We start from the raw sequence: 22,339 nt of genomic DNA on the forward strand, positions 1-22,339 counted from the left end.
GTGGCACTTTGGATCAGCTGTATGTGCCAAACAATGGAAACTTCCTTAAAATTATGGAGCTGATGGCTGAGTTTGATGCTGTACTCCAGGAGCATCTAAGAAGAGTCACCACCCAAGAAATGTACACACACCTCTACCTTAGAAAAACAATTCAAAATGAGATCACAGAGTTACTGGCAACAAAAGTCAAACAGAAGATTGTGGAAGATCTGAAATCAGCAAGATATTGCTCTGTTATTCTGGACTGCACACCTGACATCAGTTATACAGAAACAAATGACTTTAATGGTGCGTTTTGTGACAACAAAAGAACCTAGTGAAAATGTCCCTACAATGGGTGACTGTCAGAGAGCATTTTCTAGAATTTATTGACATTGATGATACTACAGGAGCTGGTATGACAAATGTGCTTCTTAAAAAGCTGGAAGATATGGGAATTGTGATAGCTGACATGCGAGGTCAGGGCTACAATAATGGTGCCAACATGAGAGGAAAGAACAGAGGAGTGCAGGCACGGATCCGAGAGTTAAACCCTCAAGCTTTTTGTGTCCCATGCAGTTCTCATTCATTGAGCTTGGTGGTCAGTGATGCAGCATCAGCTTCTAGTGAGGCTGCTGAATTTTTTAAACGCAATTCAAAGAATCTATGTATTTCTCTCTGAATCAACTCATCGATGGCACATTTTGAAGCAACATCTGGGAACATCCTTCTGACACTGAATCCACTGAGTGCCACACGATGGGAAAGTCGAGTGGAGGCGATAAAGCCTATCAAACACCAAATTGGGAAGATAGATGATGTCCTAGTTGCCATTATGGAGGACAATGCTATGACAGGAACTGTTCGTGGGAGAACAGTGGCAGAAGGAAATGGAATCACCAGAAACATACATAACTTCAAACTTCTGTGTGGCTTAGTGTTGTGGCATGACATACTGTTTGAAATAAATGTTGTGAGCAAGAGACTCCAAGGTGTTGACCTTGATATATCTGGAGCAATGGAACAACTGGACAAAGCAAAGTCATACCTACAGTCTTTCCAGTCACATGAGGGATTTCAAAACGTTCTGAAGAGTGCACAGAAGTTGGCAGAGGAACTTCACACTGAAGCTATTTTCCCACCCATTCAAGAATACAAGAGTCACTGAAGAAGACGTCATTTTGATTATGAGGCACGGGATAATCCCATAAGAGACCCCAAACAACAATTCCAAGTTGAATTCTTTAACCAAGTGCTAGATTGTGCAATACAGTCAGTTGAAGAACGTTTCATGCAGCTCATGGAACACAGCAGTATATTTGGGATGTTGTATGATATTCCAAAACACCTCACTATACCTGAAGAAGACCTACACCAGCAATGCAGGGCACTAGAGACACTGTTGACACATGATGACATGCACAATATTGATGCGAGTGATTTAGGTGATGAACTGAAAGCCCTTTCAAGATACATTTCAGTAGGATCAACTCCAAAGGCTGTTCTGGAATATATGTGCACAAATAAGATGACCGCCCTCTTTCCAAATGCTTTTGTTGCTCTGTGCATACTTCTAACACTTCCTGTAACAGTTGCCAGTGGAAAACACAGCTTCTCCAAGCTGAAGTTAATAAACACACATCTACGCTCCACAAGGACACAGGAGAGACTGGTCGGCCTTGCAACCATCTCAACAGAGCATGAGCTGGCCCAGACTGTGGACCTTCAGCAGGAAGCAGTTCCAATCTTTGCAACCAAGAAGGCACGGAAAGCACCACTTTGATTATTCAAACAGATAAAAATGCCAGTGTTTACTATGCAGACAAGAAAAGTTACATTTGCTGTTGAAAGTTAAGTGTTACTTAAAATTTTTGAACAAGGCATTTTAAGTTGTTAGTTCTCCTTTATTGGGTTAGGTAGCAGAGCAGTACCATGAGAGGAGTAGAACAGGAATATCAGAAAGAAGGCAGAATTGGGACCTTTCAAAGTTTTGGCCCAAGTGAGGGGGTATGGGGGCGTTATTTGAGCTCCGCGCCTCAGGTGCCAAAATGTGAGAGTTTTCCTATCATATAGTATTTGTAATAATATGGTTAAAAGGTAGATATTTGAAAATCACTTGTTAACTGATCGAGGTTATCCTCAAATCAATGAAAATCTGACACTGATTACGTAAGACATACACTTACATGTCATTGTAAATTGTCACATGTGAAAAAACTACTTGAACTTGTAGATGTCCAGTAATTCAGCTTTTTCAAGATTAATCAAAACACAATTGATCAGTACTGTGTTTATTGAATTTAATCATGCACTTTAATTACTTTAGTATCATGGCTCCAAACTGTTTAAGTTAAGATAAGGAAATTGCGCTGCTAATTTGTAGTGATTGTGTGTATAAGAAACATCAGCTGACATCAGTGATTGATACTGGTTCCTTTTCTGTCCATGACTTCCAACTTTTGTAGAAATGTGTTTTACTTCAAGGTAGTAAACATTTTTGGCTCCAAGAGACACTTTTGTGTTGAAATATTAGCTACATTGGTTTCTTGTTTAATATTTACTTTGTGCATTAGAGTTGGTCGGGAAGCAGAGATTTACACATGACTGCGGAGTGTTTCATTGTTCACCTCTGAGGAATTATACTGCCTGTCTCTTCACATCAGTTCGGCTACTCCTGAGCCAGAGTTTTCTTTTTTATGTAAAAGTAGCATTAGTTTCCCTTCGAAAGTCTAAACTCACCTTGTCTCCAGCCAGAATCTTGAAGGAAGCCATGACCTGGTCAGCAGTATCAGTATCTGCTGTTTCCCGGGACATGAAGTCGATAAAGGCCTGGAATGTCACTACACCCAAGCGGTTGGGATCTACGATGCTCATGATGCGGGCAAACTCTGCTTCTCCCTGGATAACAAGAGAGTCAGCAACAGATCAACAGACTATTGATAAGAATGACCAGAATGTAAATCCAGTTCGCACAAATGATGGCATCTAGGAGGTGAAATAATGAGACTGGAATGTTTCTAAATGATCCCAATCTCATAGCAAAGAAAATAAAGCTTCAAATCAATCTCACAAACACATTCACCAACAAGCTCTCCTAGCTGATCTTTTTTAAAAAATGTTCCTTTTCCCCTTGGAGTTAGGTATTTGCAACAATGCTCTGGAACAATGCCATCGTAGTCCCACAAAACTGCTACCCTACATTAGCTGTCAAACCAGAACAGAGCAGTAGTCTTTCTAGTTTAGTATGATGTCTCCAACAGCGGCTAATAGTATGGATGCTTCAAGATATAAAGGTCCTTATAATGCACAGAATGATGCAATTCTATATAACAGGGCCCTCTGAAAATCAGATAATTTATTTAGGAACCGAAACATGGATTCAGAACCTAATTTTGGGCAGCCAGATTTGAAATTGGCCTTAGTCTTTAATTTCTTCTCTGGAATCTCTTACTTCCCTTTTACTTCTCATCATACCTGTTGCCCTTCTCTAGGATCTTAATAGTTTTAACCTCATTCTTACCAAAAAGGCATCAGAAATCAGAGACTTATATGCTTTGGAGAGGCCTGACAGAGCAGCACCCCCAGGTAGTGCCTTTAGACCCATGAGTTCTTTCACTGTATATTATTTTGACATGGAAGCTAAGACCTTATGCTTCTTAATTTTCTCTGTTGTTCTTAAGAGCATCTATTCTGATCTCTTGTACCATTTTTCCCCCCCGTATGAGGATGAAGGGGTAGATCCCAACCTCTGCCTGGGAGCAAGAGTGAAACCTTTAGGCAACTCAGTGCAAATCAACATGAAATAGTAACATACCCGATCTTTAAAGCATTTGGTCAAAGGTTAACTGATGTGGCCTTGTACACCAGACTAAAGGAGTTTGTATTTATACTGGGCTGAGAAGTAGGTTACACTGGAAGATTGCTTTGCCTAACATTTGCGGCAGCAAGGTTATTAAGGGCATTATTTAAACTTCTTGTGTGATTCTCTTCTCCTCTTAGAGAAGATTAGTACCAATAGGTTTTGCCTGCAGAAGTTCTCCCCATTATGATTCTTCTGTCAACAAAGTCAGCCTAATGCTGTGTTGTCCTGAACACTGTAATCTATTTACTATGGAAAAAGCTATGAGAAAGCTACAAACAGGACTCTAGCCTGCATGAACAGGCAGCAGGGGACTGGAATAAAGGAGTATTTCACTGATCGTAGTGGGAAGGGATAAGACAGGAGAGGAAAGGGAGACAGCTACCAGGAACGCATTCTGATTGCACTGTTTCTAGTCTAAATATCTTTTGTTGGTTGGAAAAAGCTGATCTCAGTAATATTATCAATGGAGATTAAGATTTATATCTGCTGAAAGACTTGCTTCCACATTACCACTGAAAGCTTTACAAAGGGATATCAGGATCCTAGAGTCATAACTGGCCTTAGGAAGAAGCTTGAAGCAAATACCCTTGTAGCACACCCAGGTGTGTGGGGGGGTGGACACAGTTTACGGACTGTCTATTCTAGTCTCACTTTTGGGCACTAGAAGCTTAAAGCCTGAATTTTAGTTGGATTTATTTATTTATAAGTGCTACAGTATTTTACAGAGTGTGTACACACACGTACGTACATACGTACACGGACATGCACGTTGAGAATTTAGCAAAAACACTTCCCGTATAAACAGTTTTGTTTCAATATTTATTGGTAACAACAGCATTCACTCATTCATCAGGCTGTCATGAAGACTTCCATTGGAATCCCACTGTTACTTATTGCTGGAGAGGTTACATGTTGCTGTATGCAAACAGTGAACACACCAACATGAGCTGGTTCTTGCTTCTTCCAGTTTATAAGCCATGCAGTTTTCCAAATCAATTCTCACTCTACACAGATCAGAATTGGACATAACCCTCCCATTCTTCCCTCCAGCTAGAGCTGTAAGATGAAGATTTAAATGCACACATACACACAATCATTTCAACATTTAGTTTCCATTTCTGAGAGTCCTAGGAATTAAGGTAGCTTTTACCTTGACTCATTACAAATGTGTGCCCTTCCCCTCTGCAGAAGTTCATATGAATCATTGTGAACATGAGTGACAGAAGGGCTCTACGTTACCATATTGTAACCCATGGAGATAAGGCAGGCTCTGAAATCTTCAGAATCCATCATGCCAGTCTTCTTCTACACGGAGTGATGCAAGGATAGAAGAAACCAAGAGAGAGAAAATGGAAACCAGTCGAGGAAGAGATGAACCCACAGGAGATATTACAAAGAATGGATTTGGGAAAAAGGGACAGGAATTATTGGACAGTGAAAAACAATACAATAAAGGTGGTTTGAAAAACCATGAAGCAGCAATGATTCAGTTGGAAATGAAATAGTTTTTATATAGGACATGAATATTAAAAAAAAACAATGAAGCATGAAGATATCAAGTGAGACAAATACACAAAGAGAAGACGACAGGGAAATTTAAGTGAAACAAGTAAATGAAATAGGTAGATATAAAAAGAATTCTCCCAACACAATAAATGAAGGTAATTAAAAGGAGCAGATATGAAAATTCATTAAGTAAAAGAGCAAACGTGGGATGGAACAGAGATACATGAACAGTAAAACATGAGAACAACAATGACAGAAGGATTAAAACAAAAAAAGAAAAGAAAGGAGAAAACTGTTATTTCCTTATAGTTCAACTTCTCGCTGCATTCACCACTAGCATTCAGTACCTGTGCATCGTTTCCAATATCGTAACCCAAGCTGATGAGGCAGGCTTTGAATTCCTCAGGGCCAAGTGTGCCGGAGTGATCCTGGTTATGCAGTGTGCCAGGCAACAGGACATGCAGTGCCAGCAGGGTGGTAGTGTGGGGCAGGTAAAAGAGAGGTAAAGAGGAGATCAAGGGCAGGTGAAAAGACAACAAACAGATGCACCATGCAGTGGGTGAGGAGAGGAGAGAGGTAGAGAAAGAATGACATGCAGATAAAAAGACAGGGAAGAAAAATAAAAAGTGCACAAAGTTAGATACCACAATGACATTTCAGGATGTGCTAAAAATGCTCTCAAAACAGTAGCTTCTTAGAGAACTTGATCACATCTTGACAGCGTTTGAACAAGAATTGTTAACACTAGCAAGCTTTAAAATCTACTTTTTCCAGATCAGTCTCTGACATAGCTATTCTTTTACCCAGTAATGCCAGAAGTCCTGCATTTCAACAGTAACCCAGAGTGCAGGGAAGCAGACAGACACAGTGGGTAGCAAACACTATCACCTGACTGTTCTTGCTGTCAAAAGTCAGATACCCCAATAAAGTGGTAGGCTAGGGTAGGTATGTCTGGCAATGATTCCGTGAAGCTTAGCTGGTGGAGTATCTTGTGTGCTCCTGAACAGTCCTGGCATTCCAAGAACACATCAGGAAAAAACAGCTGAAGCTCAGGGAAGTGCTGCCACCCCTATATTTCTGAGCTCTGTATATGAAAGCAGAGCTGTGACTGGCTGAGCTCTCTGAAGTGCACCCCTGACTTTATATAGCAGCTATCTTTGCTATTACACAGAGGGATCTACCAACGATGGATACAGTATTCATTTATCACACCCCCTTTCCTCTGTGTTTTGAGAGGACCTCATGGTAAACGTGAACTTCCTCACAAGAGAGCCTACTGGAGGCCAGCCACAAAGCCCAGCAGAACATTTCACCACAGCTGCACTCCTTTTAGCTCAGAATCACTGAACACTGTGGGGTGGGAAGTGTTCATCACCAAGGTTTACACACAAAATTGAGAATCCCAATTTGAAAAGCAGAACTTAGCTGCAGGGCAGCACTGAGGGCTTCCTGCCTGCAGTCCTCATCATTTTGACATGCCACATTGGCAGGAGCAGGAAACTCAGGGTAGGTGTGCAGGCCAGCTTCAGCTGACTCCCTCTTTAAAAAAAAAAATCAGTTTTTTTCAGTTTGGTGTTTACAATCAGTATTAAAGCTTCCCAACAGAAGAAATAATTGAGGATGAGGCAACCATATTTTCCCTATTACCACTGTAACCTCCCTCTCTTGCATCTCAGATGTAAATGGAAGGCCTGTTTATGTGGATGGAAAGCTAGGATGTACACGATACGCTTGGGAACACTAGAAAGGAGAGAGGGTCATTATCTGAATGCACCTCCAACAACGTGAGAGGAGTCAGCATGGCCATGATTTGGTCATCTGGAGATGGCTTCTCCTTGAAATTAGACTGCAGTAATGGGGTTTTATCTTGCGACCACTCAGAAACTGAAGCTAGCATAGAATGCTGTCACAGGCTTAGCAAGTGTCAGGCGCATACGTATATACCATTGCTCTGGGATCTGTATTGGTTGCCAGTAGGTCTATGGGTGGCATTCAGGGTGTTAGTGTGGAACCTACAGAACCCTAAATGGTTTTGGGAGTGCCTCTCTCCGGGTGACAGTGTGGCTGTTCAGATTCATGGAAGCACGCCAGCTGATCTCCCCTAGATGTAAGTGAGAGAGCTGTTGGCAGGATGATGGTTGAGTTTATCGTGGGCTTATTTTATAATTGTATTTGCTGTTGGCTCTGCATTTATTTATGTTTTGTTATACTGTATGTAGCACTTAAGTGAGGGACCTCCAGAGGAGAGGGGATGGGTGCCTATAGTCTATTTTCTAAATATGTTGGCTGACTTTCCCGTGTCTTAGCTCAGTCAGGAAACTTGCATTCCAGACAAACTTCCTGTCTCAGCATGACAAACAGACTAGCCTAATGTGGACAGGATTACCGGACAATCTCCACAGGGCTGGCAGCTCATGAGGCCTGGTCCTCTAAGCATAAGAATGAAAAGTCTACTCTGTGGCTAGTTCTACTGCAGGGGCTGTTTGGTTTCTAATGCTATGCCAAGCCTATGAAGAAGCAGGTGGCCCACTGAGCTGCAGGGGGCACAGACTTACCCTGTCAAAATGGTTAAAGGAGGCCCGGAATTCATTCATCTGCTCCTGGCTGATTCCTTTGGCATCACGGGTCAGAATCTGATTTTCCACTTCATTGATGGTTCTAGCAATTGTTGTAAGCAACTGCTCCCATCCCACTCGGATATGCTGAAGAAGAAAGGACAAGACTTTTCTTTTAAAAAGTGGCACCTTCTGCATCTGGAGCCCTTGGTTCGACTGTGTTAATCATTACAAATGAAGTGATCCTGATGGTCATGGCCTGGGAAATCCACTTGCTCAGAAAAATCTCTCTCACTCTGGGCAAGTGCCATCAATTTCTTCAAAATCTGAACCTTCATTTAAAAAAAAAATAAAAGGTCAGATTCTCATCTAAACTAAGGCATTACATTAGCTTTAAGGTCACTTTACTCTGCCAGAGTTGTGTACAGCGGCCCTAGAGTAAATGAGAATCAAGTCCAAAGTTTTTAGCTCTCAGTCATGCAGAAAACTTTCAAATGTGAACTGAGTGTAAAGTGATGCACAGATGTCTTCTTAGGTCTGACACCCACTTCTCCAGTGCCTCTATTATAGCACAGATTTTCACCAGATACAGTAATGAGAAGTGACCAGAATCTGTTGCCAAAGTGAAACTGACAGGAATCTGGTTAGTTTTAGTGTGCTGTTGCTTGGGAGAGTTTCCAGCAGCAGCACTGAAACTATTAACTAGGAAGAAGGAGCAAAAGAATGGAGTCTGTGAAAGGCGTGGAGTAGCAGACACACCTCACCATCCCCATATTCTTGCAGCACCCAGGAGGATGTAGAGGGGGAAGCAGAGAGAGAAAACTTCTCTTTTGAGATGATGGGGGCACTTAGCCAATTGCAGGGATCTGAGTCACTGTTCCTGGTTGGGGCCTATAGGCACTGGTGCACCTTGGTCCCCCCTACTCTTTGCCTGTGGCAGATAATAGTCTAGCCTTCCAGGAGGCTTAATACTTTGATCTAATTTTGGTTGTTGGGTTCAGTGTGTGGATGCTGGGTGGTGCAGATGGCCTGTGATACACAGGCCACCAGACTAGATGATGTGGTGGATTCTGGCCTTAAACCCCATGACTCTAAATTTATGAACATCTACTAGCCAGAGATTGATACAGAAGATTAAGGCCCTCACTGCCCCCAAATAGAGTCCAGGGATCGTACACTCGTATGGATCCCAGCAGTCTGGCAAATGGTGCGGCACTCATCTGTGCATTGGCCCTGGACAGTGGGCCCCACAAGTTTCATATCAGGCTTCGGCTACTAAATACGTGTAGTCCTCTGGCACAATTTCCCAGGTCTATATATGGGTGGGTGGATTTGGAAGGAGAAGACTGATAGAATAAGTACAGAATAGCTATAAAGAGAGGAATAGGAGAGAGAGACAATATAGGGGAGGAGGCAGAGAACTTAACAGAGAGAGAAAGGGAAATGAGGAAACACTCTGAAGACAGCTCAAGCAAAGATGCACCATAAATACTTATAGCAAAGTGAAAAGAAGCCAGGAAAGGAAAGTCAATGCTAAAGAGAGAAATTTAGTGAGTAGAGCTGGTTGAATAGTATTTGGGGAATTTCTCCCGTATGTGTCAAACAATTTATTCAAAAATACTTTGTGGAACTCAACTAGCTCTATAGCTGGTCAAATACTCGTCAGCTAATACCAGTGAAGTTAATTGCATAATATATTCAGGTGTATTCTTTTTTCTGTTATTTGTCCAGCCCTAGTAGTAAGTAACTTTTTTAAAAAAATCATCAGCTAGGGAGTTGATTTGCAATGTTACAATGAAATATGGAGCACAACAACAATACACAGCTGTCTTATTCCTTGAAACTCTAGGGAGCATTACTTGGAGTGGGGGTCAGAGAGGGGACTGCCTGTATGTTGCATTCTCTCCCCTCACACATTGTATGTCTTGTCAATTTAGATGTTAAATTGTTTGAGGCAAGAGTCTCTTACTATATTTGTATAGACCCTAACACAGCAAGGTCCTGTTCCTGGTTGTGGTCTCTAGGCATTACCATAGTACAAATAATGCATAACATATCCACACCACCACTATCACCAGTATCTTCACCCTGGCTATTAGGATTAGGCATCCAGCTATCAAGTAGTTGGCTAATAAGTCTCAGGTAAACATTCGAGATGCACTGGCGTTCTTAACTGGTCCCCATCTACCACCTGCTGAAGCCGCAGCTACTCAGGGAGGACTCAGAACTGGATTAGCATATAGAGCTGCAGGTCTGAACTGAGGTGCCCTGGCAGGGCTCTGTGGGTGAAGCAGTGCTGTTAGTTCCTCACTTTCATGAGTGAAAAGTTTAGCCAAGCATTTTGGAAAAGAATCTGGGTGATATGGGGATGCTCATCTTAACTACATCTGGCCAACACAACTTAGGTTGTTTTGTGTGCTGGGGCTAAAACACAACAGGCTGAAGGCTTCTCCAGGCATTTACCTCCATGGTGTAATTGGTGTGCTTGTTATCAAAGATGAGTGCCTCCTGAATCTGCTGGTGGTCTCCCTCCAGCTGGTCAATCTTTGGTTTGTAATTAATAATGCTCTTCTCATACTGCCGGAGGTGGTTGAGCTGGTCCTCCAGGGTCCCATGCATCTCTATGGAAATGCGGCCGATCTCCTGCATAAACAAACCCAAGGGAGTTGGGCCCATTAGCGGGACAAGCCTAAACACACACAGTATCTGCCTGTCCCCTGTATGGGACAAAATGCTTCAAGAAGAAGTCATATAGACTATACAGACCATGGCTTTAAAGAGAGGAGATAAACATGTGGGGTCAGACCCCCATGTGTTACAAACCACTGTAGCTCTACTGAAGTCAGTGGAACTACACCAGTTTACATCAGCTGAAGTTCTGGCTTTTACTAAAAATACCCGTGATTACATCTGGGGGCGCCCCCTGGGGCTGGCCAGGGACCGCTGCTCGGGGCAGCTGGAGCAGCAGCTGGTGTGGCTGTCCTGGGGGCCACCTGAGCAGCTGGCTCCAGAGCCAACTGCTTGGGCTGTTGTGGGGTCAGCCACCCGGGCCCCTGCAGAAGTCAACAGAAGTCTTGGAAATCACAGAATCAGGGACTTCCGCGACCTTTATAACAGATACGTAGCCCTAGTTAGGAGCCTACAGGTTGCAGTTTCCCTTTCTCCCTAACCCGTTTGTGTGCTCACCATATCAGACACATGCTAATGCTCTCACACATGCCAAGTCCCAATCATCAGGCTATTTGGCGCTCTGTGGAAAACCTCGTCAACACCTTCCTTTAAGTAAACTGATCAAGGGTAACTACTGAGTGAGGAGGTTTACCCTCCTTACCTTCCACCCTCTGCCAGAGGATGACAGAAGATGGAAAAGCAATGATGCTGGGAACAGTTGGGGCTAAGAGGAGAAACTGCATTATGTGTTACCACCTCCAACTGTGCCACTTGGGTCACTGACCCAAAAACCAGTAACAGAATTGGCGTTTCCTCAGGGCAGGCAAGCAGCCTACACTGAGGGGATACAATGAAGTGGAATCACTAGTTGGGCAACATCTGATGATAAATGATGAGGGCACGGCTGATTACTCTGGGAGCTCTCTCAGTAAGTCTATGGTAATAGTAATTTAAAAGGACAGGGAATAAGCTGGCCAGCACTTTTCTTTTCCTCAGCTAGGAGAGAGATCAAAATGCTTTCTTCACACTATATCTGCTGTCCTGCTTACTTAGTGCTCTTTATCTCTGCGCTCCTTCTCTCATGGCTTTTTTCTCCTCACATCTCTGCGTACCTAGCACTGACTCCCTTCTGAAGTGTTTTCCTTGAAGAGCCTCCCCCACCTCTTGCACATCCTGCCATCAGCACTAGCCTTCTTGTATTCTTTTATCTTTAACTCAACTTACCTTAATTCAAATCTTAGCTAAAAAGTTCACCCTTAAAAATTCTCTCTCCTGCTGCTGCTTTACCACATAATTGTGTTTATTTTTTAGTACATTTTGAAACAGATGGTATGAAAGTGGTTACACAAAATAAACTTCTGCTGTATTTGTGTAAAGCAAGTGAGAAACCCTTTGAATGTATTCAAGTGCCAGCATCCCTTTCTCGAGGCCACATTTTTGTATTTGTTGAAAAGAGCGGGGATAAAAAAGTACCATGCATCCGATTCGCCAGAGACAATCTCAGCACACACTGTCCATTGACTTTCTGTGAAAGCCTCTCTTATTGAAGCATGAAGGGAGGATTGCCCAAAGGCTGAAGGAAGAGGCAATACAGAATGCCCGCTGTGATTGTGGAGGAGAGGAAAAAAAGATTGTTTCAAAATTACTAAGATGCTACCTCCATCTTGGTTTGGATCCAGGGCCCAATGACATTAGCCTGTGCGCCAAACTGTTTCCGGAGTCGTTCATTTTGTTGCTGGCGTGTGTGCTCTTCCAGCAGGGCTTGATCTCTTCGAGGAACTAACTGCCGCACCTGCAGCAAAACATACCAAGGCACAGCCTGTGTTTCATGCGCAGTAAGCTAGACACAATGCGTTCAGAAACGGATGGAGCAAAGGGGTGTGCACAAATAAGAAAGCATAAGCGTCTGGCCTGGGCTGGCTGGCTTAGGGGATGGGACAAAAAACCTGTCTTCTCTACAGGTGATGGTTAAATACAGCCCAAGTTATACATAACCAAAAGAAGTTAACATCCCAGGACTCTATGATGGCCTGTGTTAAATGAGCTGAAGGGCTCTGTTCAATTGCCATTCGCCCGCAAAGACCGTCACCACAACTGGTATTAGGGATAGCATCTTTCATCAGCACAAGAAGGGAATAAAAGAAAATCCAAGTTCTCTTCTTTAGCCTGCACATTCTGCACTTTGAAGCACATTAAGCCCCCACACGTGTGCTGGAAAAAAATCATGCGAGACGGCAGGGCCTGTGCTCTGAGATGATCCTGAGAGCTCTGTCTCTCAGGTGTTTGGCTGGTGGGTCTCGTCTCCTTCTCAGTCTAATTGATCACCGCATGTGGGGTCAGGAAGGAATTTTCCCACAAGGTCAGACTGGCAGTGACCTTGGAGCATTTCACCTTCCCCTGCAGCATGGAGCGTGGGTCACTTGCTGGAATTAACTGGGTATATCTCACTTAATCATTTCGCTGCCATTGCAGGGATCTCGGGCACTGGGGCCCTCCTATTCTCTGCCTGTGACCTGTAATAGTTTAGTCTGTGAGCTGTAATACTTCAGTTGTTGGGGTTAGTGTGTGGGTGTTAGGTGATGCTGGTGGCCTGTGATATACGGTAAGGCAAACTAGATGATCCAGTGATCCCTTCTGGCCTTAAACTCTATGTTTCTAGCTGAGTACTGTGCATTGGACAGGAGAATGTAGAAAGGGAATAATTCACTTCCTGGGGTGATACCCCTTATAGAAAAGTGCAAGGCTCCAAGCACTCACATGGTCCCATTTGCCATTGATTTCCTGTGGGGTGATGGTCGTGTAGGGATTGGTTCCTGCCATGTTGACATGGTAGGTCTGGACAATCTTTGAGACTTCATTGTGGATTCCCAGGATGGCCTGTCGCTCCTTGTCGGCATCTGGCAAAGTGGCCTTGAACTGTTCATGGGCTGTGGTCAATCCCTGGAAAACAGAGGCGCCAGCAGAGGAGAGATAAGAAGAGCATTAGTCAAAGGACAGCCTCCATGTTAAGGTGTTACTAAAAACAGTGCAGTTTGGAAACTCCTCTGCTGCTACAGCAGAGCAATCAATCTCTGAGGGTGCAGAAAAGGCCATTCCACAGCAGGTAAAAGCCACTTCTATGGCACTCAAACATTTTTCAGACCTCCATAGTTGGAGTAAAGCAGGCAGTTATGAGGCAAGTTATTTTTGCTGTCTTTGGTTGATCCCATATTGACTAGCTACAGAGATAACATCACAAAACCTGTCAAATACATCTTGCTTTAGACTCTGGTGGGCTGATTTTTGCAGAGTGCTTCATCCCTGCAACGAGGGTTGTGAGCACTCAATGACTTTGGAAAAAAGAGATCAGACCACTAGTGTTACTTTATAGCAGCTGGGTGACTAAGAGTGCTGGCACAAATAGGCATTAGTTTTCTCCAGGTAGGGCTGTACCAGATCCAGTATGGTTACAGTGGAATCAATAGAAGCAGGCCTAGGCTGTTCAGGGTTCACAACTAGGTGAACATCTTCCAGCCCAGAGAAATTGGCAAATTCCCATTGGCAGAGTGCTCTGTAGCTGGAAATGGCACCCTCTCCATGACCACAACTGGTCCTTTCTATTACTCTTAATGCTGCGATTCCCAAACTATAATCTAAGGTGGTCTGGTGAACACTGGCTGATGGTTTGTGAACAGCTGGCAAGTCATTTGGGACTGGCTCATTTCCAGCCATTTCTAGGTTTGTAATTGTAGAGCACATGGAAGCCTGTAAAAGAGGAGAAAGACCAGGGAAACAAGTGCAGGGGGAGAGGTGGCAAAAGGGACCAGGAAGCAGAGGTGCATGTGTAGGGATAGAGAGGTGAACAGTACAGATAGACGGGGAAGAGGAAAAGAAGAATGAAAGCAGAATGTGTGCCTGATAACCTACTTATGTTATACACAGTTAAACTCAGTAAATATTTCCTATGTAAGCAACTATTGTGGTGTTCACAGGGGTGTAGTTGAAGTATGAATGGAAGGGGAGTTTAGTCCACGAAGTTATGAATGGGAGAAGGCAGTGTTCATAAAATGCACTCGCTATTCAGATTTGATCTACAGTATGGAAGAGTTAAAACAACTCACTGGTCTAGGACAGGGGTTCTCAAATTTCATTGCACCACAACCCCCTTCTACCAACAAAAATTACTACACAGCCCCAGGAGGGGACTGGAGCCTGAGCCTAAGGGCTTCAGCCCCAGGCAGTGTGGGCTTTGGCCCAGGCAGTGGGGCTTCGCCTTCAGCCCTGGGCCCCAGAAAGTCTAAGCCAGCCCTGGCGAACCCATTAAAATGAGGTCGTGACCCACTTTGGGGTCCCGACCCACAGTTTGAGAACCGCTGGTCATGGGGAAGCACTTTAGCAAACGGCAGGTCTCTAGCTCAGTAATAGGGCTCATGATGCGTCAGTACTATTTATGACATCTCCACCCAGTAGCTCATGGTCACTGCTAGTGCTACAGAGCCCACACCCAAAAGCCCACCAGCATTCTATGCATTCTCTCTCATGTACAGTGTTGCTGTCATACAGCCCCACAATGACCTAATCTGGAAATGACAGTCTCCTAGCCTGATGGCCAACAAATCAGTTGCTACCATGAAGCAACAGCTGAAGACAAGACAAGCCTGTTTCTTCAGCTCAGCCAGCCTAATCCAAGCAAATACATGTACTGTCTGCTATCTTCACAAGTGCTAGTCAAGAGGGAGAAATAGCAAGGCCTTTCAGAACCCAGAAGGGCACCTGGAACACTGAGGTCTGAGGACTATGGGGAGCTACTATAAGCTCTTTCCACAGCAGCCTTGTGGGAGGAGAGGGGAAGATGAATTGTTGCCTCCAATGACGTCATGGAGATTTGAAAGCTTTGACCCTTAATAGTAACTCAGCAGCAAAGGGGAGAGCACAATATTCAGCAGTGTAGCTGTCCAGCACAGGACTACAGAAGCCATCAAAGAAACAAGAGGAGTAGAGGAACTGGGGGTGGGGAATTATGGGACTGTTGGCATAGCACACAGGGCCTGAGAGTAGCTTTAAGCCCTCTCATTAGAATAAGAATGCACGATCCTCTCGACTCTCAGTCATTTTTAAGCAAGACCCTCAAATCTCCTTGAAAAATCCACATTCAAGTCTTGGTATCCAGTTAGACTGGAATAAACTTGGCTCATATCCATTTGGATCCAGATCTTCTGAAGAATTTGAGAAAAACTCATATTTTTTCCCCCAAAGATCACTAGATGAAGCAGAAGCACCAGAACACCAAAAGCACACCACCTGCCATAATCAGGTGAAAAGTATTGTCTGATTGCACACAAACACATCTCAAGGGAAGGACTTGCATATACCTGGATCTCCTCTATGGTATGAACAATGAAGGTGTCCTGCAGATCCTCCATGGCCCCCTCCATCCAGTTATTGAAAGGAGCGGCTCGTTTTGCATATTCCAGGTATAGCTGGTCAATTGTCTCCAGCAGCTTCTCTGTCCTCTGGAATTCCCCAAAAGAAGAAAAAGGATTAGAGAACAGTCACCGGACAGCACGCTTTGTAATTGGCTAAGCAGAGCCTTCTTCCTGTGTTTATCAGCTCCCCCACTCCTTGCCATGGCCCTGCTCCCTCAGTGTTCTCAGAAGGAAGTTACTTTAAAAGTGTTCCTGAAATTAGGGTCTGGAACTGGAAAGACCGACTTCTTAAATATTTTTGATTTGCATATACTTAAATCAGCTACATGAACCATAACATTCTGTTATGTAATCATGTCATTACACAAGATTGATTTTCCCTTCTTTTTACTTACTTTATTTTTTTAAGAATGATTTTTCAAAAGAGCGAAGTTATAAAATACAGGAATGCCAATAACAGCTCATGCAATGCAGAGGTGCCAAATCTGGTGGTACAGCTAGGCTAGAAGGGTATATGTAGGGCTGGAAGTAAAAATATGACACTCGTTTACTAGTCTGGATACCCAAGCTTTGGGAAATAGTTTGAAGAACTGAAGCTTAATGCTAGTTTGCATTGCAGCTGGTGTGGGAATCCATGCTAGGAAAGGAGGCTGCTGGCTGTTCTGCATTTATGGCATCCTATTGCTGAAACCACGGAGTGGTCCTAGAAGTTCTCTAGGTCAGCAGCAAATGATACGAGAGAGAAAGAGAAGACCATGCGTCTGTGTGAATCATGCTCCTCAACTTCAAGTTTCTTATAAGCAAGGAACAACAGAGGGCCTGAAAGGTTCTCTCTGCTGGATGGCCTTGTAATCCCAAGGGCAAGGACCTGCAAGGTTTCAACCTTTTTCTGAAACAATGGGCAGGCATGGGGCTGGTGATCTTCTGTTACAAGGGGTGCACAAGTTAACACATGATCAGTTTTCTGCAGTGGGGGAAGGAAGCATTGGTAGACTTCCACAAAACCATTTATCTGGGAGAGATCATAGGTATCACCCCTGTTTTGAACTTGCATCATCCGTGGTGCATTGTGTTATCTGAATTGCATTGCCTTTGTTTAAACTGGATCATAAGCTCCTGGGGCCATGGGAATGTCTTCTAGAATAGGAAGTGAGATAACAGACTAGATTCCTGAGTGAGTGTAACACTTGATAGTGCTGGCAGTCACCCCTGGAGAGTGAAACTCTCCAATATCTCCTGAGCAAGCCCAGCACAATCAGCAGCAGTGTAAGATTCCTCCAGACTGCCAGGCCAATGTGACTCAAGATTGATCTTCATGAGCACATCTTACCTCCAAGGCCTCTCTACGTTTCTGGGTTAAAGCACCCAGATTGTCCCATTGGTCACATATCTTCTGGCACCTGGCGTTGACACTTGGTGAGTCATAATAATCCAGCTCACTAACAAGCAACAACAAAAATGGAAAAATTAAACAAAAACACCCAGGGGAGGAACAATCAACAATTCCCCATCAATCTCAGAGAACAGAAATAATCAAAATACCCCTACCCCCTCTAATGAGGGGACTGTAGAGATCAACAGTACCCAGCTTTGGAGTCATTGCACATGATGTTACAGAGTGGTATCATGTATCACACTCAGAACGTAGCTACATGGAGATTATAAAATAGAAAAAAAACCCACCATTGATTTCCCATGACTATTTTCCAATTCATGGTGCAGGCTGGGAAGATTTGGGCAAATGGGCTTGGAGAGAAAAGCTGAGAGACTTCAGTCCAAGTTGGGAGATGGTGGTTTTCGAGAACAACCATGCCAAATGCATTCCATTTCAGAACACCATGCTGCCTAAATACCTGCTTCTTGTATATAGGGAAAGGGGGATGAGAAGGTCCTCATTGTGGATTCAAAGAGCGAGAAACCATGCTAAGGGATGTAGAATGCTGCAGGCACCCTTTGGGCAAAGAGGAACATACAGGAGCAGCTGAGCTGCACAGAACATTAACTTATTTAAAATAACCTCAGGATTAAAACGTGAATTGATTTGCCGTATCCCCTGCTCTAGAGCACACTGCCTGCAATGCTCATACTCATGAGGCAATGTTCTGTAAGAGTGAGGAGACAGAGAAGTGCACACACATCTCTCTCTTGGTTCTGCATTTAGCAGGAAAGGAAAAGAGTAGCTTGATGACACCCAGCCTGAGAAGTGTCTGGGGCAGGAGGCAGGCCACGCAGCAGAGAATCCTGAATGCCAGGTAGGATAACTGACTTGACTACTGAGTGAATATAACACTTGAAAGTGCTGGATAGTGAAACTCTCCTATAGCCTCTGAACAAGCCCAGCACAGACAGCAACAGGGCAGGCTTCCTCCAGACACACAACCAACATGTCTCAACCTTGACTTATTAGAATATCTCCAAGAGAGAGGGTGGATCAGCATCCATGCTCTGTTACTTGGCCCCTTTTTGCGGACGCTGCTAACAAAGAGCAATTGATGCCAATCCCGAGGTTGGTTTTTGGGATGTGAACTGAGTCCTCTGTTCCCTCCTGCATTTCATACAGCTTGAAAGGGGATGATCTCTTCCATTCCAGGACCAGTGATCTCCAATCTCTCTCTCTCTGCTGCAATCAGAGATTTGGGTGCTTGGCTAACATGCAACATGCACTCTGAAAGTGGAGGGTCACTTTAATTCCTATTGACTAGCTGGCCTTTGTTCTAATCTTCGCTCATAGGGATTGAGAAGTAACTTGGTTCTCCTCCCCTTCTGAGGTACCTCCTGAAGTGGACAAGGGCGCAATTCCTGAAATCTCTGCTGGTGAAGGACTGATCCAATAAGCCTGATATTGTAAAGAAAACAGCTCCACAGCCTCAAAAATGCTGATGTTACCCCAGTCATGCTGTTCAGGTCAAGATAGGGTGGATAATTATTCTTCAATAATAAAGAACTGAAGCCAACACCAAGTTGTGCTGGTCCTTATGCAGCCCCAGCTAATTCTCTTCCTCACATGCTATTGACCAGCTCTTGCCTGCCTACAAACTGCCCTCAAACTGTGGCCACCACACACCCCAGCTTCCCCAACTGATGAGGCTCCACTTCCCTTGTGACCCCTGCATCAAGTAGAGCTGAAGTGCAGCATTCCAAGCAGGGACAAGGGAAGGCAGTCAGGGAATTCAGTCTGTACTGGGACCCACTGGCCCTGGAGTCAGTCAGGAGTGTGGACCGTGCTCTAGCTGCCAGGCCAGGCATATAGTGCAAGACTCCTGGAAGCGTGGGGCCTTATTCACCTGCATAGGCCCCAGGGGCCTAACATCACCTGCTTGAAATCACACAAGTCAGCTCAAACAAATCTGTGATTGATGGGTCCATCTCTCCTCCCTGGCAGACGAAGCAGGGCTTGATATACGAGAGGGAGGGAAAAGAATTATAGGGTAGCTTCCTGGTTGCCCTTTCTTAGCTAGCAAGAAGAGACTAGAAATCACCACCACCACCACCACAGCTATTCCTCATCCTGAAAAACTGCAATAGCCTACAGCAACTGTTCTGAAATCCGCAGGAGCAGGAAGAGGACCAGGCTATTTAGGGAAGAGTTAATGGCAGCACACTGAGGTGGAAGAGGGTGGGAATCCCCTCTCAGAATCAAGCATGTGCTCCTATTTTACCACTACTAATCTTCCCCACATAAGAGAGTTTCCTAACCTGTACCTCTCATGTGTTTCAACCCCTCCTGCCCCCTGATCAGAGGCACAGTGTCCTCTCCCATCAGAAATACTGGGATTTTCCTACATTCCTGCACTCTAAATCTTAACAGGGATTGTTTTATGATTGTGCTGGGCAGGACGGCAAAGCTGATTAGCCTTCAAGGTCCCCATTCTAGCTCCTAGAAAGGCAAATGCACCAGGCAGCAGCCGTACTTGAGTTCTTGTGCAATAGCAGCAATCTGCTCCACACGGTCCTGGTGAGCAGCTAGGTCACTCTCAAAGGCCTCATGTTTCTTCAGTAGGGCCTTTATCTCTGACAGCGTAGCAGTTTCATAATCCTTCTGCTGCAGCATTGCCTCCTTACCTACAGAGGGACCCAAAGGACAGGAGAATGAAACCAGTAAGTCGGCATGGATTCTTGATGCCCATGTTCAGGCCAACTAGCTTACACTACAATGGTGGACCCACAACTACTCCAAATGTAACCCTTTGAACACTCCGTAATCAAGACAGGCCAGTTTGGAGATTCACACTTTTCAGTCTCAGACGAGTCTCTTGGATTGTAAGTACTAAGTGTTAACTGCCAACAGCGCTGCTCAACTGAGTGCTGTCCGTCACACTGGGACCCAGATTGAGGTCTCTAGCTTGGAAGGGCAAGCAGGACATGTCGCCACAAGGGAGAGATGTCTACACAATCAGAATGTGGCCACGCTAATATATTTTAGTTAGAGAATATATTTTAATGGAATATAGTTGTAATCTCTCTGTCAGAGAGGTTCTGGAAGGGTAATAAAGCAGGTGAGTTAGCAACGATATATATTTCGGGCATAACATTAAAAGCATATATTTGCACAGGCCAACCAGTAGTTTTCCAGCTCAGATGATAGAGATGTACTGACACTCATGTTCCATATGGTGGCCATTCTGACTATATTGTTTGTTTGTATAAGACTTATTTTGATGGGGCCCTGAATATAGTCCTTAGGTGCTACTGCATTACATTATTATTTTCCTATACCTGAATCTCTTCTCAATACTAACATTCCAAATTATTTTTTCCTCCTTAAAAATGTGAGTGGAGCTGGTGCTCATGAAAGTTACTCTCTCTCTCTCTCACACACACCCACCCACCCCTACACCTGGCATGACCCAATAACAGTTTGGCCAGCTGTAATAAGCACCTCCCTCCAGCTCTGCCAATCGATCTACATTTCCACATGCAGCACTCTCTACCCTTACAGTCTTAGACCTGTCCAGTTTAATAAATGAAATTGTGCCAAACTAGGCTCAAGGATGGAGACCAGACTAATAAAAAATAAACCAACCAACCCAGGTATCTAGATTAGAGCCGGGTGATTGTTTTATTATTATTATTATTATTTTATTATTATTATTATTGGCAAATAGTAAATTAGCTGAAAATGCATTTTTCAGGACACCAAAACTATTCACAAATTCAGGCTGAATTCAGCAAATTCCTTCAGCTGGGCAGGGAGGGGGAATTGTAAACATTTCAACTTTTCTTTTCAAAGTGACACTTTCAAAATGAAATGTCAATCCGAATCAATATTTTGTTTAGAAACTGCCCCTTTGGATCGCCATTTAAAGTATTTTGTTTGATTTAAAATTAAAATTTTTCTGTCCCTCTCCCCCCCAGCAAGAAAAAAAAATTCAGTTTCAATTCAAAACTAACCAAAAAATTATTGGTTTGGCTACCGAACCAATTATTTGCTCAACTCTAATCTAGATGTGAAAGACCAGTACAATTACTCCCGTGACACCCAGCCCTCTGTATCTTCAGGTAGGCAATGGCATGTTTTCAGAGGCAAAATGCTTTTGAAAGGAAGCATTAGGATTAGCATTACCATCTGTCCAGGACTCGTGAATGGAAGCTTTCTGCCGGAACTTCTCAGCCAGGTGATCCAGCCTCTCTAGCCTTCGAATCTCATTCAACAGCCATTCCTCATAGCCCTTCTCAGCCTGTTCTAGGCCTCCCCATGCATTGTTTATGTCCTGCAGTGATGTAAAAGGTACAGCAGCATGAGAGGAAGAGATTGGTTCAGAAGATGGGGAACGTTCTTCAGCATCATGCTTTGAGCATTCATCCAAGTGGGCCATAGGCTTCCAATCACTCTGTAGCAACAGGAGGCTGTAGTTTGGCTCCACAGTCATGAGACGTAGATTTGCAGCAGGCTGATGAGCTGACAGGATGGAGTGCATTTAGCAGGTCAGAACCCCGGAACTCAAAAGAGATACCCTGTGAAGCACTTCCACTCACAGCATGTTGTTATCTATGAATGCAGTGAAATGTCATGAGAGGCAGTCACATGCCTCCTAGTACGAAAAAACCTCTTTGATCACTCCTTCATCCAAGAGGTCAATAAAAATTAGTTTGTGGCCTCAAAACACATGGACCCAGTGTTTACGCAATCACAGGTTTCACTGGAAGCTAGCCAGAAGCCTGAGGGCTGGACCTAATTTGTACACAGAGAAGCAGAGGCTGGACTACCACTCTGACCTTAATGTGGAGGAAAAGTCTGTGTGAGGACAACAGGTCCCAGTGAGCAAATATCCCATCCTGATCCAACTGTTCTGATCAGGATGGAGTCTTGCATACAGTGACCAGTAGTTCATATTGAAAACGAGGGTGGCATGGCCACACTT

General features: G+C 44.1%; 1 protein-coding gene across 5 annotated transcripts in view; it reads right to left on the reverse strand.

Moving 5' to 3' along the window:
* ACTN1 (actinin alpha 1) overlaps positions 1 to 22,339 on the reverse strand; it is a 129,187-nt gene that overhangs the window by 3,710 nt on the left and 103,138 nt on the right. For 2 of the 5 annotated variants that reach the window (XM_007054249.4, XM_037900290.2), the window contains exons 11-20: positions 21,541 to 21,688; positions 19,889 to 20,039; positions 17,308 to 17,416; positions 15,924 to 16,064; positions 13,330 to 13,512; positions 12,230 to 12,364; positions 10,366 to 10,545; positions 7,903 to 8,049; positions 5,081 to 5,146; positions 2,719 to 2,877 (exon numbers count right to left, since the gene is read on the reverse strand). In XM_007054249.4, coding sequence (XP_007054311.3) covers positions 2,719 to 2,877; positions 5,081 to 5,146; positions 7,903 to 8,049; positions 10,366 to 10,545; positions 12,230 to 12,364; positions 13,330 to 13,512; positions 15,924 to 16,064; positions 17,308 to 17,416; positions 19,889 to 20,039; positions 21,541 to 21,688 — 1,419 coding nt within the window. Of the gene's footprint in view, positions 1 to 2,718; positions 2,878 to 5,080; positions 5,147 to 5,694; positions 5,776 to 7,902; positions 8,050 to 10,365; positions 10,546 to 12,229; positions 12,365 to 13,329; positions 13,513 to 15,923; positions 16,065 to 17,307; positions 17,417 to 19,888; positions 20,040 to 21,540; positions 21,689 to 22,339 lie in introns of all 5 variants that reach the window. The other 3 variants (XM_037900289.2, XM_043548871.1, XM_037900291.2) reach the window with 2 other exon arrangements.

The sequence above is a fragment of the Chelonia mydas genome, chromosome 6 (genome assembly GCF_015237465.2).
Source record: "Chelonia mydas isolate rCheMyd1 chromosome 6, rCheMyd1.pri.v2, whole genome shotgun sequence".
NCBI classification, from domain to species: Eukaryota; Metazoa; Chordata; order Testudines; family Cheloniidae; genus Chelonia; species Chelonia mydas.